We start from the raw sequence: 16,453 nt of genomic DNA, 5'->3' as shown, positions 1-16,453 counted from the left end.
CCCGCCAGTCCTCGGGTAGCTTTGTGGTCTGGAAGAAGGCCCCCTCAGGTGACTTGGCAGTTGGGTCCTTCATACCTTTTGTGTGTGTCACCGGAAACTTGGACAATGGCTGTCTCTGGGTTGACTCGTCAGTGACCTTCTCTCTAAAGGAGGATAAAATTGGTACTGCTCACAGGGTCACTGAGAGGATGGCAGGAGTGAGGGCTTGGGAGAGGGCTCCTCGTTTTACTCGGGCATGCTGGGCTTTGCCCAGCACGGGGACGAGGAGGCCAGGCCTGTGATCTGAGCCTCCATGCCTGGAGTGTGTTTACAGGGATACTGTCCCCGTAAGGTTCATGCAGTGTAGACAAGGAGTAGATGGGTGGTTCTAACCGAGGTGAAGGGAGAATAAGCACCTTCCTGTGGAGAACTGCATAGCCAGGAGGTCCCCAGCTCTTCCGACTCCAGGCTGTACCCCAATGCCACTGCTGCTTGGACTCTAAGGCATGTTTGGGAGTGTGTAGGTGGGTGGATATGAACTAGCCACGTGGCTCCCTGTGTCTGGGGCGTTTTCGATCGTGGAGAGAAAAGGGATGACAGGGATGAGCACGGGGTGAGTGATGGGGTGACTTTTTTTATGTCCTTGGCACTCAGCAGCAACTTGACAGCAGATCTTACTGATGAAAGAACCACTTGATGACCCTTTTAGAACCCTGAAAGGGGCCCATGTGCTTGCTTCGTGCTGTTAGATCCTCTCTCCATGGAAGGGCGACGACGGAAGGTGGGAGCATTTCCCACATGGTGGTAAAATCATAACCGGAAACGGGAGGTGTATGAGCAACATGTTCCCGGCATAACTGTTGTCACTCTTGATCTGAAGGAAAGTGAGTGTGGTGTTTGTCTGTTAACCTGTGATGTGCTCTCCTGCTGGGCCTCCTGTGCTGTCTGAACTTGGACTTGGGAAGGGGAGCCAGAAAGCGATGTCAGCCTCTGTAAGTGCCTGTCCCCTCCCCGGCAGACTCCAGATCAAGCCTGAGGTGCATCCTGAGTGGGCCTCACTGGTCTTTAGGAAGCTTTGTCCAACCCCCGTGTCTGTGCCGAGAGGAGTGTGCCCAGTGGCAGCCTTCCAGATGGCACTGAGGACGCTAGCTCTGCGCCTTGCGTGCAGTGTTTCGTTTCATTCTCATGGTTGCTCTCTGAGGTCCGTACACCAACCATCCCCTTGTACTGACGGGAAAACCCGGCTTCGGAAGGCTGTGTACCTGTCCGTGGCGCCTGCTCGATGCCTCAGGAGTGCCTGAGCACGCATTCATGGAGACGTTGTGCGGGGACTGGGCAGGGCCGGACACAGCAGCTCAGCTTCGTCCCGGCCAGGGCTGTGCTCAAGGTGGCCCGTCCCCGGGCAGAGCTGCATCAGCAGGGCCTTCATCTCTGGGAGCCGGGTCCTCCCCGCAGGGTGTTGTGAGCATCCTCCCCGCAGCTGCTGCTGATCCGATGCTGGCACCATCAGCGTCAGTGTTTCACATCGGTTGCCATTTCTTCCTGCCACCACTCACCTGATTCTGCAGACCCAGGAGCACCCGGCACTGGGATCAAGCCTGAGTCGTCTAAGGACTCTCTCTGGTCGGAGATAAATCACCATCCCTCCAGCTCAGGAATTTGCTTCAAGGGGATCCAAGCCCAGCACCTTGCCCTGCGCATGTGAGATCTCACGCCCTGCAGGTCGAGGAGGTGCCTGGCCCGGCAGGACCGACTTCACACCCAGGCAGGGCAGCCCTTCGTCTCACTTCTTGGGACGTTCCCTCAGATAAGGGCCCTTCCCTATGGGCTGATGGTAGTTGCAGCGGCTGCTAACTGAGCACCAGGACTGTGCCAGGCACATGTGACTGCCCCTTAGTGACAGGCGTCCCGTCCCTGCAGCAGGAGCAGGAGACGTCTGCTTCCTGACTGTGGACGCACCGTGCTGTTCGGGAGCAGGAGGAGTTTGCGCAGTACGTGCAGCCCCTTCATCCTGACACCGGGAATCAGAGTCATTAGCTGGCCGCTCATCCATGGTGGGTGGAGCCGGACTGGAGCCCGTCCCCTCCATCTGCAGCCCCCTTCTCTCTGCTCGGGCATTGCCCCGTGTCTGGGTACCCACTTGTAGTGCCCACCCTAGCCAGTGGGCACAGTACCAGGTCCTGGCCCTGCAGAGTGTGTTTAAAGTGATCTGGGGTGAGAATGAGGTTTCTGAATAAGAGTAATAGGAACAGACCATGACGTGATGACAGTGACAGCCCCAGGGGCAGCTCTGCAGAGCCAGGGCCATCCAAGGGGACACCAAGGGCCAGGGCCTCAGTTTGCCCAGCTGCAAATGGGGCTGCAGGTGCGGGCGGTCACTGTATTTCCTGTGGGCATCCTGGACCTCAAATGTAAGAGTCCTGCAGCGGAAGCCAGCAGCTTGAGCTCCGGGTTAGGTGGGGCGTGCGGAGCAGTGAAGTGTGCTGATAAAACAACACAGAGCTTCTCCCTGAAGCAATCCTTTGCCAACTGTGCCTACACAGAAAGGAAGGGGTCTGCGCATTCCAGCTTGGACATCCCGTGCTGCGCTGCCCACGCTCTGCTCTCTGTTGATTCCATGTCACATGAAGAGGCTGTGGATGACAATGAAAATAATGGGAACAGCAACCACAGAAGGAAAAGCCCGCAGTTGCTGAGGGCATCCTGGTAAGTCCTGACTCACTTCATCCTTGCAGCAGCCCGAAGAGGCAGGTGGTCTGAGGCACACAGAGGAAGTATCTCGCTCAAGGTCACATTGCTAACAAGTGGCAGAGTCACACCCAGGCCCTTGATGCCAGAATCTGCACCTTGCCCACTAGTTGTTGTGGGAGGATTTTTTTCTTTTAAATCTCATGTAGAAGTGCCCACGACAGCCCCTGGGAGATGAGGGAGAGAGTCCTGTGCTTGCTGTCTGCCCACGTCCTCCTGGATGTTCTGCTGTTTCATTCTGAAGTTGTAACATCCGGAGAGAGAGAGAGAGAGAGAGAGAGAGAGAGAGAGAGAGAGAGAGAGAGAGAGAGAGAGAGAGAGAGAGAGAGAGAGAGAGAGATATCAGCTGGTGCCTTTGAAAACTCCAAGTCTAGGCGGACCTTCGGACCTTCGCTTTTTCTTGCCTGGGAGGGGTTATTTTCTTTGGTGCATCTAAGGCTCTCCAGTGTGGAGATTTCAACCTGCCAACCTGCTTTCAAGTTTTGGACTGACTCCCAGCTAATCAGGAGAGAGTGTGGGGGGAGCTTCCGCGTCTTTAGCATTTACACACACACATACACACACACACTCACGCATCGGTGCACTTGCCCCTCCAGTCTGGGCTCTCCCATCTGCTTAGGGCTGCTTCTCCTTCCTGCAGTCTTGACAAACCATACCCTGGGTTACAAAGAGGAATATTTATAACCCATTGGAAGCACAAACAAGTACTAGATTACCATATTAACATTTGTGGGATTCTTGTATTTCTTCTAATCTCTTTCAAAATGCATCCCCTGAGGTCTGTGCTGCTTTCAGTCTCCATAAGTTTGGGTGGTTTGCTCCTATGCTCTCTTATTCCTTCTTCGAAACTTGGTTCGGGGGAGGAGGAAGTCCCAAGAAGACAGAGGGGCTGGAAGCCTGTGGAAGTCTCTTCAGATCACTGCCCCCAACCTCTGGGGCCACAGCGAGCTCTCTGGGCAAGGGGGCTGTGGGCTCGAGGGGAGGACCTGGGACTCAGCGGCACCCCACTTTCTCCTTGTGGGCTGGTGGCCTCCTGCTCAAGGAATGGAAGAACCTGATGCTTGAAGCTGACAGCCCGTTGGATACCAGCGCTAGAAAGTACTCTAGAAATTCCCAGATCCCACTCTCTGGTTTTGCAAATGAAAGCAGCCCTTTACCTCAAAGGAACCTTAGAAGAACATTAGGACCTCAAGAGCCCCATTCTTTAAAATATCACTAGCTGTTCTTTTTCTACTTCTAAAGGTCATATATTTAATTATATCTATTATTTCCAGAAATCATATTCAGAGAAGTATAAAGAAAAGGGTTGAAATACCCCTGACGATGATCGTTGCGAAGCCCTTGTCTTGGAGCTTTTCAGTCATTTTGAGTTCACAGGCACACTTTTAAAGTTTGAAGTTAAGTTTGGATCATACTGTTCATACTGTTTTTGTAATGGTTTTAAAGATGTTCTCGTGAAAATTTTCTTATACTCTTAAATATTCCTCAAGAACATTCCTTTTTAATATGTGGGGACTTCCAAATCATGGGCATTTCCTATTTGGTGACATTTCATTTGTTTGCACTGATTTTCTATTACAAAACACGTGTGTCTCTATTTCCTTAGAATAACTTCGAAGCTTACAAACACTGTAAGGTCAAGTTGTTGGGGGAGCAGTGGTACCTTCCTGGTTTGCCCTTCCCCACTCGGCATGGCAGGTACAGGGCCCCTTGCACCCTGGCTACCTTCCCCCACAGCAGACTTTGCTCATCAGTCACAGCCCACCCTTCCCCCAGCCCCAGCCAGGGCTTCAGAATCCTCCTGAACAAGTGTGCCGCTGCTACCGTGTTCCCCGAAAATAAGCCCGGGTCTTACATTAGTTTTGCTCCAAAAGAAACGTTAGGGCTTATGTTGAGGGGATGTCATCCTGAAAACTCATGCTAGGGCTTCTTTTCCGTTTAGGTCTTATTTTCGGGGAAGCGTGGTGCTAACTATGAGAATTGACACAGGAGCCAAAACCTGTCTGCCATCTCCTGATCAGGGACTGACACCTATTCTGAAGGGTCGTCCAAGTCCTGGTTTATTCATTCCTGGAAAAGTGAGTGTGTGTGTTTGGGGGTATGGAGGTAACACCAGCACAGACTGGCTTTGGAAATACCCTGGGCAATATTTCTGTAGGTATCTGGGGAACACCACAGGCTACAAATCTGAGCCCCCTCACTGCCGTCCTCCACACCTAGGAGCCTCTGTGTTCTCACTCTACTGCTGGAGTCACTTAGGAAGTGGGAACCTTCCCTAGTCCTTGAAGCCTTCATGAACAGGAAAACCCCTAGGGAAGGGTCAGGCCTGAGGCATCCTCTCCTGGTACTTAACTTCACAGTCAGGGTCCTGGCTGCAGAGTGTGAGTAATAAGTGGCAGGTGGGGGATGCACCGTGGACAGGCTGGGCCAGAGGCAGGATCAAGGCCACCTGCTCCAGGGCCCTGAGACCCCTTGCCTGGCACTCGGGTTGGCTGGATCTCGGGAAGGGACGCACTGTGTGTGATGAGGATAAGTGGGGCAGTAGCTTCCAGCTCCATCCCCATTCAGCCAGTGGAGAGAACATGTCTCTCTAAAGACACTGCAGTAATTAAGGTTTGCATAGATGCAGAATAGCCTTCTGCACCCTTCTGATGTGAAGAGTTTCGGTCAGAGGTGCATTCTGTGTTCTTAGCGTTTGTGTGGGGTGCTGTGCGGGAGCGAGCGCATTAGTCTGTGATGGTGGAGAAGACAGGGTCTTGCATTTGCTCACTGTGGTTAGTGTTCTGCGTCTCCTAATGCCTCTCACTTTTGATTATTCAGTCTAGATGTTCTTGGTCTTTGCGTGAAGATAAGAAATGGTTGTGTATGTGTTTTGCACTTGGCCTTTCTAGCTTGGGGTTGCCTTGAACAGAAAGGAAATCTGAAAAAAACTGCTGTCTAAACACCGTCACAGTGAGAGCCAGCCTGGGTAATTTGATTTGCTGGAAGGTGGGTGTGGAGCTGCAGAGCACCTCGCCTTTCCAAACATAACCGCCTTCAGCGTGCTCTTTTCCTAGGCGTCCAGTATTCGAATGAATGCAATTACCTGTGCGTCACGGGCCATTCTCCCGGTGCTGCCTGCAGACACACAAGTGTCCCTCTGTTATGAGCCGCTTAGATGATCGAGGTCCCTGAGCCTTGGTTGGGTAGGGCTGCCTCAATGGGACATTCTTGGGGCTTGGGAGGCCGGCCCAGCTTTGACTGGCACAGGGCCCTGCACCAGGCAGCACGCTTCCGGGTTCAGAAGGAAGTGCCTTGGGTCCTGACTTTGAATGATTGGTCCGAGCTCTGTGCCTCTGTTTCCTCATGTGTGAAACTTCCCTGAGAAACGTGTCAACACACGTAAATCCCCATGGCGCTCCGGGCACATCGTCAGTTCTACACATAGGTTAGTGTCCTCTCCCCACACTGGGCCTCACGGAATTAAAGGATGTACCTCAGAGGCTTCCTTCTGGAAGGAATAATCTGACTTGTGTCCACGGGAACGAATCTGGGCACAAAACAAGTCACCCTGGATATCTGCTCTTTCGTTCTTTGAAGCAATGGCCACGGGCTAGGCAGCGGTCATCTTTGTGCCTTGAGCTGTTCAGAGAGCAGGTGTTTCCTAAACATCCCTGAGTTGTTAGAATCCAGGTCCCGCTGGTTGTCTTAGGAAAAAGTAACATCGCGACGCAATTGGCGATTGAGTGGTCTTTGTGTTGGCTGCAGTCAGGGCTTGTGCTGAGCGGGCCACAGCGTCTCAGGGACCTGAGGTGGGCTCGCACAGGTGAAGGTCAGTCTCCCTTTTGAAGCGAGCAGGGCACAGACTCGGACAGGGTCTGTGAGTGCCCTGATCCCATCCAAACTCAGGAGGGAAAAGGGGGTCCCGAGGGCACACCTGGAAATGTTATTCGGCCAGCCAGCATTTATGGAATGCCACTGCGTACGATGACTAATAAGCCTCTGTACCTGTGGGGCTTACCTCCCTGCACACCGGGGACCAGTCACATCTGGGCAGCTCTGTGAGGCACAGCGCGTCGGGGCTCCTGGCCCTCTGTGCCCTGTCTCCATCAGTGTGTGGGAGCTGTGAGGTCGTGTAATTGGGGTGGGGCGTTGGAACTGGGAGAATCTTCCCGTAAGACCACAGTGTGGTGGTCAGGGATGTGGGCTTGAACTGGGCCATCGGGTGAATTCTGGTTCTGCCCCTTCCCAGTTGGGTTACGTCAGGCAAGTGCCTTAACCTCTCTGTGACTCAGTTTCCTCATTGGATGCGGGGGGTAAGTAATTGGACAGATCTCTGTTATTGTCAAGAAATAAGTGAATTGCGTTTTCATTTATAAAGCAGGCAGAACACACACCTACATGCAAACACGTAAGTGCTGTGTGCATGTATGTCATAAAATAAACCTGATTTGTTCATGTTTACTGGTAAATATAATATTCCCCTTGGCAACACTTGTGGAGCTGGACTCGGGAAGTACGACCTGAGAAAGGAAAGGCCACCAGGAAGAGTGGGTAGTGGGAGCCGGGAGGCCAGAATCGCCCAGCTCACTCACTGTAACAGTGGCCTCTGGCTCCTGTTTCCTCTTTGTGACAAGAGGCTGGTGGTGCTATTTGTCCTGGAGGCCACAGGGTGACCAGTGGGACAGTGCCCTGCACGCAGAGGCAGCTGTGCTCCCACCACGGCTTGACTCGGCACAGCCCTCGTGCCCCCTGCCCGCTCTGTCCCGTCCTCGCCCTCCTGCACCTGCAGAGGCCCTGGCTGTCACCAATCCACCTTCATTTTACGATGAGGAAGCCTGTCACTTACTTGCCTGCGGACAGGCAGGCAGTGGCTGAGCTGCTGCCCGCCCTTCCTCCTGGCGCCTCCTCCCTTTCTCCTTGTTTCCTTCCCTCCCCTCCTGCTTTCCCTCTCCTTTCAGGGTGTGGGTGGGCACATGGGGAATGAGAGGAATAGAACTCGTCTCCAGGGATAAGCAGCTCCAACCTGCCTTCACGTTGTTGAGCCGGCTGTGCTGAGACAGGCCTGGCTGCCGTCTGTCTGTCTGTGGGCCGCATGGGCCCTCTGGTGGTGCAGACAGGGCCGTGGACCCCCCCGGACACCACACCTCCATGCTCTTCCTGCTCCCTCCTGCCCACAGCCATGCTCCAACACCCCGTCCCTGCACGCAGACACTCAGAGCAAACACAGGGTCCTGAAGATGGAGGGAGGCACAGCACGGGGGCCGCAGGCCTGGGCTGTGTGACTTCAGCAGGTGACCGGCATGTCTGCCAGAGGAGGTGATGGGTTGCACCAGTGATTGTAAACCAGGAGTGTGTGTGTGTGGAGGGGTCTGCCTAAAACAATCAGCTGGGGAGGGCCACCACCATGTCCGAGTAGGTCCTTCTAAGGAGGGAGTCTAGTGCCATTTACACACGCACGTGCGCACATGGCAGAACCAGCTGCCCGTGCCAGGACTGTAGGGTGAGCAGAGGACAAGCTCCCCTGCTCCCCAGGCCTGATTTAACAGTTTTCTTTGATGTCATTTTCATCAGTGGCCTGACGACCATCACATCAGCACATACTCTTGACATTGCTGCAAATTAGCTGCTTCTCAGGCAGCGCTCTGGCCTGGGCTGGAGGTCCAGGTCTGCCCTCCTGATGTCCACTGTCGGGGGTCATGTGGCGATGTGACCTTTACTTTCTGTTTGGGTTGGAAAGAGCCAGACCCTTTCCCTTTGGGGTCTCACGTGGCCTCTGGCTTCCCCATAGACGCTCGTTCTCTGGGGCCTGCAGCCACGGCCTTCCCAAGCTCAAGGCAGGCCTCTGCCACTTGTTCTATGTTTGTTTGCTTCTTAAGGCTCCCAGTATTCCTTACATGCTAAGACAGGATTGCAGAAATGGCAGATTTTATAGGCCCAGCCCAGCGTGTAGGTCTCCACAACTATACGTCTGATCTCGTCTGCAGATAAGCACAGAGGTATGAATCTGGGGTCTTGAGGAGTTGTGGGGCCTGGGCAGAGTGGGTCCCACCCAGGCACACGTGCCCACATGCATGCGCTCGCCACACTGGGGTGCTCCTGTCTGGACGTCCCTCAGGCTGCCGCGGAGAGCCCCTAGCTCCAGCCCCAGCCGGGCACACTGGACCTGCCCTCTGACTTTTCCTCTTGCTTCGTCATTCTCTAGTGAGCCCTTCAGTGCTTTAGACCCTTGAGCTGGCAGCAGGCTGCTGGAAGGTCATTACCCTTCTTATTTTCAACTCCCTTTTATTTCGTCCATTCTTCATATATTTATTTATTCACTCACTGAACAAGGTATCTGTTGAGCGCCTCCTGTGGGCCAGACTCCATTCCAGGCAGCAAAGACACAGCAGGGAACAAAACAGACAAGAAGCCCCATCCCTGTGGACCTTACTGTACCCCTCTGGTAGCCATAAGTGACAGAATCCCTGCTGACAGCCTCTGAAATGACCCACGATTTCGTGTTTGCACGTCAGCAGCCAGAACCACTGGTCCTGCTCCCCTGGACCCCCCACCGGCCTCACCAGCTCTCAGGGTGGGCCCTTTCACCTCAGCACACATTTCTTTCTAAGAATTTATCTGTTAAGAAAACAACTCCCAAGCCCATATATATATTTAAATATTAGGTTGGTGCAAAAGTAATTGCGGTTTTTGCAATTTTTAACCTTTTAAACCACAGTTATTTTTGCACCCACCTTCTTTTCTGTCTCTCTAAAGCCTGTCCGCCCCTTCCTATGCCTTCTCCTTGACCGCCTCCTTACACCATCCTCATACCCAAGACTTCGTCACATAGAAAATCAGACGCAACCATGACGCTGGAAAGCTCAGCTGCCAGGGAGTCTGTCCGCTCGTGTGGGCTGCAGTGACGGGACACTCCCTGCTCTGTGGCCTGGGTTGTGTCCTTCTCCGTGAGCCCGTGCTCCATGGCTGCAGAGTGGATGACCCAGTACCTCTTCGGTTGGCTGTTGAGAGAATTGAATTCCATCAGTGCTCGCGGGAGCGCTTGATGCGAAGAAGACCCAGCCTGGGCGCACTTTCCTGTCCTGTCAGGTTCATGCTCCGAGCGCCCTTCGCGAAGCCTCAGATCACTGCCCGTCCTTTTCATCTCTCAGATTCTCCACAAGTGGCCCCTTTCTCGGAGGATGTGCTGGGTGGGTCCTGGGGAAGCGGCCAGGGCCATCAGTCCATGGGGGCTGTCAGTGACTCAGCAGAGGCCCCCTGAGCAGGAGGAGGTAGGTCTGGGAAGGAGCCTGAGGAAGAGAGTGTCCTAGGAAGTCGGACACGGACCTGATGGGCTTGGAGCAGGAAGAGGGGAAGCAGGAAAAGCTGTGAAGTCGTGTGAAGCTGTGAGCTGACTATCCGGGTGGCCCAACCCCCCTGGTCACCCTGCATGAGATGGGGCCTGATGAGATGGGCAGGGCTTGGCCAGCAGCCCACAGCTCCACGCCGTCCCGTCCCTTCCCCCTCGTGTCCTGCCGAGTGGGAAGAACACTTCTCTCCTTTCTGTACCCAAGCCAAGGCTTTAACAATATAGCCCCATGTGAAAAGCAGACACAGTGTCTAAATGAAACATAAATTCAGTCGCGAAGACTGCTGTTCTGTGACAGCCGTATGGCAGGTCAGCTCCGGGAAGAGGACAGAAGCCCGGGGTGAGGGGTTAGCAGATTCTGTGGCACGTGACTGGGTTCCACTATCGGGTACCCACCTGAAAGCAGGCACTGTGCATCACCCGAACTCTGCAAATTCCATACTATTGTTATCGTCACTTTACCAACAAGGAGACTGCGGTTCAAAGAGGGCTGTAGACTGTTCAATCCCCCCAAATTCATAGGCGAAGCCTAATCCCCAAGTGATGGTGTCAGGAGGTGGGGCCTTCGGGAGGTGACTAGGTCATGAGAGTGGGGCCCTCGTCTTGGGGTTAGTGTCCTTACAAGACCCAGAGGCTCCCTGGCCCCTCCCCCCGTGTGGGGACACAGTGAGAAGACCAGGAAGTAGCCCTCACCAGACACCAACTCTGCGGGCACCTTGGTCTTGGGCTTCTGGCCTTCGGGACTATGAGGCATAACTTCCTGCTCTTCAGGCCGCCAGCCTCTGGTGTTCTGTTCCAGCAGGTCACGTGGACAAGACAGAGGTTAAGTAACTTGCCTAGGTCACACAGCTCAGGAGCCATGCAGCTCGGGCCCAGTGCATATCCTCAAGTTGGCTAGACAGCAACTGTTTCAGAATCGTAACATGGGACTTTTCTGTAATTATTCACATTCCTCAACATACTTACATCGTTGCCATTGCTTCATTTGTCTCGGAAGGTTGATGAGGCAAGTTACCAATGCAAAACTAAGACCCAGAGAAACTGCAGCTTCATGGAGTTTTCCTTCAGACAGTGAAAGAGCCAGGAACAGAACCAGCCCCACCCACCCCAACCCCAGCTGCAAGTACAGTCCCCCCTTATCTGCGGGGGACACGTTCCAAGACCCCCAGTGGATGCCTGAAACCGCAGATGGTACCGAACACTATATATGCTATGTTTTTTCTATGCATAATACATACATTTTCCAGCTCCTCTTTGGCATATCTGAATTGCCAGCATCACTACTCTTGAGCTTTGTGGCCACTATTAAGTAAAATAAGGGTGATTTGGCCACAAGCAATGGGTATTGCAACAGTCGACCTGATAACTGAGGTGGCTATTAAGTGACTGACGGGGGAGGGTTGGCAGCAGGAAGACACTGGACAAAGGGGTGACTCATGTCCTGGGTGTGTTGGAGCAGGATGGTGTGAGATTTCATCATGCTATTCAGAACAACGCACAATTTAAAACCTATGGATTGTTTATTTCCAGAATTTTCCATTTAATGTTTTTGGACCGTAGGTAACTAACATTGCAGAAAGCGGAAGTGTGGATAAGGGGACAACTGTAACTCCGTCTCTCATTCTTCACAGACACCCCTCTCCTGCTTCATTGTAGCTCGGTACTAAGGAAAAGTGAAATCTGGTTTTGGTGGCAAAGGGTCTTAGTGGGTGAACCTGATCCAGGTGGAAGGATGAGTGTTTCTGGAGGTGAGCTGTCTTTAAAACTTTTGGCATATCAGGCTTATGTGCATGTCACCTCTTCTCTGGATACCAGCTCTTTGTCACATGACATCTTGTCACGGTTATGGATTTAATGTCTATTTTACCCAACAAATTAGCCCCTTTCCCTAAGGACGACATACAAGGTCTGACAAGTAAGTTCACAAACTCAACCTAGAAAGTGCTACATGCCTCATTGCCGAATATCAGTCACTATTGTCACCTTCGCAGTACTCCCCTTGGGAAGCTATGCACCGATGCCAGCACCTAGTCCACCTTTCAAAGCAATTCTGGAACTCTTTTTCTGGAATGGCCATCTGAGCTGTCATCGTATTACCCTTGATATCCTGAATGTCATCCAAATGTCTTTCTTTCAATATTTCCTTTATCTTCGGGTAAAGGAAGAAGTCATTGGGGGCCAGATCAGGTGCGAAGAGAGGGTGTTTCAATACAGTTATGTTTCCTGACTAAAAACTCCCTCACAGACAGTGCTGTGTGAGCTGGTGCATGGTCGTGATGCAAGAGCCATGAATTGTTGGCAAAAAGTTCAGGTCGTCTAACTTTTTCATGCAGCCTTTTCAGCACTTCCAAATAGTAAACTTGGTTAACTGTTTGTCCAGTTGGTACAAATTCATAATGAATAATCCCTCTGATATCAAAACACATTTAGCAGCATCGTTGCAACAAGCTCGCGAATTTGTCAGACCTTTGTACTGCTATTCTGTGGTCCGGTTTCCTGTGAGCCTCACTCAGGTGCCTGATTCCAAAAGTGTTTCTTTGTGTTGCCAGCTTTGCCAAGTGCTGTGCTGCATTAACTTGAGGAAGACCGCCTGCGCGCTCACACACACACGCACGCACACACACGCACGCAGTTTCTGCTTGTGCTTTCCTAATAAGGAATTCCAGCAGCTGATCCATCATGTAGCTGACTCTGTACGCGAGCTTGTCTGTCCAGGTTTCTGCTGTTCCCTAAGGGCTCTGGAGATCGGTTCGGAGCTTCATGTGTCCACTGTTGGAAAGTACCACTTGGAGGACTAGAAGCCCTAATCTGAACCTAATTTGGGTGCGTTACCAAGCATTGCAGATCACACCTAAACAGAAAGGGGAACCTTGACACTGCTGGCAGGTGCCCAGTGAGAAAGGTGCCTGTTGTCCCACCCAGCCAACAGATGAGGGGCCACGACTAGGACTCACGCTCACTGCTCCTGCGCTACAAGGAGACCCCTTGACCCGGCACTCACACATTCCTGTTTCTCGCCTGCACAGCAGGTTGACCATCACAGGGATATTCTGAGGGCCACGTGGGGTTACCTGGAACAGCTCCCTCTAAAGGAGTTAAACGTAAGGGGTGCTGCCCATCCCCGGACCATGTTATTAATTTGGTGAGAGAGACTGAATCTCCTGCATAACGCTGCCTCCCTCACTTCCTGGTGACCGGCCTGTGCCAACACTTAACAAATACGAAGCATCACAACCTCTTCGAGGCCGTGGAAGATGCCTGTCAATCAAAATGAAGCCAGTGGAGGGGAGGGGGCGGCCGGATGGCTCAGTGGGTTAGAGCGCGAGCTCTTAACAAGGTTGCTGGTTCAATTCCCGCATGGGATGGTGGGCTGGCCCCCCTGCAACTAAAGATTGAAAATGGCTACTGGACTTGGAGCTGAGCTGCACCCTCCACAACTTTATTGAAGGACAACAACTTGGAGCTGATAGGCCCTGGAGAAACACACTGTTCCCCAATAAAATAAGTTTAAAAACAATAATTAAAAAATAACAAACAAAAAACTAAGCAGGGGAGGGGGCTGGCTGCCTCCTGCTCTGTTCAGCAGATCGTCCGGCCAGGGTTTGCTCTGTGAATTCATTTTGAAATGGCCTAGGAGGCAAAATTACTTTTTGGGTAACTTTTGGAAGAGAAAATTTCTTTCTGCCTACCCTGCATAATGTAACACTTAAAATGCTGGTTTTCCTCCTGTTTTGAGAGCTATCCCTGAATAATTTATGGCTCTGCCCACTGGAGGCCACAAGGCTTTGCTGAAATAGAATGATTTTCATGAAGGGTGGGTGTGGAGCTGTCCTTGCTGACTGCGGCCCCTCTGCCTTCCTGGCCCCACTGTCATGCCAGCTGCGGCCTCCTCCTTCCAGGCCAGTTTGGTACCCGTGGGACCAGCACCACACAGCGCCATTCTAAAAAGTGGTTGATTTAAGTGAATATGGTGGTGACTTTGCTCTCTGGGCCTGTTCCTTCATCTGTAAAGTGAGGGCAGTTAGAGCATTGTAAGCCCTCAGCCTGGCCGGCGGTGGACTTCTGTAATGTCTCAGTAAGAGTTCCCAGGTGTAGGTACTTCCCTGGGGCAGATGCTACGCCGTGCATCGTCCCTGTCGCCCACCTCACACAGCAGCCTTGCACGGTGGTGCTGCCCCTCCCTTCTTACACATGGGGGATGACATTTGTCTAAGACTGCAGTTAGCTGGAGGGAAACTGAGGGTTTCAGCTCCCCAAATCTGACTGACTCTAAAGCGTTAGTGTCTCATGTACATTGTCAGTCTTTTAAAAAAATTGTTAATTTTTCAGTTACAGTTGACATTCAGTGTTGTATTAGTTTCAAGCATACAGTGTAGTGGTTATATATTTATATCATTTAACAAGTGATCCCCCGATAAGTCTAGTACCGACCTGGCACCATACGCAGTTATTACAATGTTATTGACTCTCTTCCCTATGCTGTACTTTATATCTCTGTCAGTTTTAATTTTGCTGTGGAAAACTTGGTTTTCAGAGACTGCGCAAATCAGTAGTAGAGGAAAGTTGTTTGGGAGGGGAGTAAAATTCTGAAGAATGAGCACAGCTTTCATGAGACGTCACCACACAGAGGTAGGAGCAGAGCTTGTGTTCTACGAATGTCTGCACCCTGCTGCCTGGCTAAGTCACTGCGTGGGGTCCAGAGCCATGTCTTACGAATACATGTGTGAAAGGTGTGTGTGTGTGTATTTCGAAAGGCTGTCCCAGCTTTAGTTAATAGCTGTGAGGTTGTTACTGCAATGGTGAAATTAAACCAGTCCCTCCAGATTTATTCACTGATAAATTCAAAGTTAACATGAAGAGAAAGCCAAGTAAGGATTGCAGTGTCACCTGGATGGAGTTGTTCAGGCCCCAGGTGGTGCAAGCATTCTTATTTACAGAGTTACCTTAACCTACAAGAAAATGAACGGGCAGAAGCCGTGGCCAGGCTCCTGGGTTAGGGATTCCATGTGCCTTTGCATCTCCTCCCTGCCCCACACATGTCCCTTACTCTTTGGATCAGTATTTCTGAGTTTGCCAGATCTGTAAGAAAGTGGTGTGTGCAGAGTAAAGAGGGGCCCCAGGTGCCAGGACCCAGGGAACATGGCGGGGGTCTCTGACTGGGGGGCAGGACAGCTTCCAGGCTGGTGTTTGAGCTCCTCCCTGAAGGGTGTTGGGAAGGGTAGCACTCAGGCAGCGGCCCAGTGACGGAGCGCGTCCGCCAGCCGGCCAGAGCATGGCGGTCTCGGCAATAAGTGCTGGGCCTGTCTTTGTCTTAGGTCCGACCCGAAAGATGCCACCCGGCGCCAGCGCCATGGACTTCTTCCAGCTCTTTGTGCCCGACAATGTCCTCGGGGCCATGGTGCTGCAGACGAACATGTACGCCAAGAAGTTCCAGGAGCGCTTCGGCAGTGACGGCACCTGGGCGGAGGTGACCCTGGCGGAGATGAAGGCCTTCCTGGGCTACATGATCTCCACCAGCATCTCGCACTGCGAGTCTGTCCTCAGCATCTGGAGCGGCGGCTTCTATGGCAACAGCAGCCTGGCGCTCGTCATGAGCCAGGCCCGCTTCGAGAAGATCCTCAAGTACTTCCACGTCGTGGCCTTCCGCTCCAGCCAGACCACGCATGGCCTCTACAAGGTCCAGCCCTTCCTCGACTCCTTGCAGAACGGCTTCGACGCCGCCTTCAGGCCGTCCCAAACCCAGGTGAGGCCACTGCCCGGAGACAGCTCCTGCATCCCCTCGTGCTCCCTGCGCCTGGCCCCGGGGAGGCAGCGCCAGGAAGCAGGGTGGCCTTGGGCATCCTCCCCTTCATGCCCTGACTCTGAGGTCATGTCCAGGTTACCCCTGGTGACTTCTGTGTGTTTGCCAGGCTCGTGGTGACTTCTGGGTGCTCACTGGGCTCATGGTGACTTCCAGGTGTTTGCCAGGCTCATGGTGACTTCCGGGTGTTTGCCAGGCTCGTGGTGACTTCCGGGTGTTTGCCGGGCTCGTGGTGATTTCCGGGTGTTTGCCGGGCTCGTGGTGACTTCCGGGTGTTTGCCAGGCTCATGGTGACATCCGGGTGTTTGCCGGGCTTGTGGTGACTTCCGGGTGTTTGCCGGGCTCGTGGTGACTTCCGGGTGCTCACTGGGCTTATGGTGACTTCTGGGTGTTTGCCAGGCTCAAGGTGACTTCCGGATGTTTCCCGGGCTCTTGGTGACTTCCGGGTGTTTCCCGGGCTCATGGTGACTTCCGGGTGTTTGCCGAGCTCGTGGTGACTTCTGGTTGTTTCCTGGGCTCAAGGTGACTTCCGGGTGTTTCCCGGACTCATGGTGACTTCCGGGTGTTTGCCAGGCTCATGGTGACTTCCGGGTGTTTGC

General features: G+C 52.9%; 1 protein-coding gene across 1 annotated transcript in view; it reads left to right on the top strand.

Moving 5' to 3' along the window:
* PGBD5 (piggyBac transposable element derived 5) overlaps window positions 1-16,453 on the top strand; it is an 80,320-nt gene that overhangs the window by 36,043 nt on the left and 27,824 nt on the right. The window contains exon 2 of the mRNA XM_019757370.3: window positions 15,370-15,797. Within this exon, the coding sequence (XP_019612929.2) occupies window positions 15,370-15,797 (428 nt within the window). The remainder of the gene's footprint in view (window positions 1-15,369; window positions 15,798-16,453) is intronic.

This window comes from Rhinolophus sinicus, chromosome 6, assembly GCF_057876585.1.
Source record: "Rhinolophus sinicus isolate RSI-liver-muscle chromosome 6, RSI-T2T, whole genome shotgun sequence".
NCBI lineage: Eukaryota > Metazoa > Chordata > Mammalia > Chiroptera > Rhinolophidae > Rhinolophus > Rhinolophus sinicus.
Note: the sequence above shows the minus strand (reverse complement) of the source record. Positions and strands in the feature narration are given on the sequence as shown.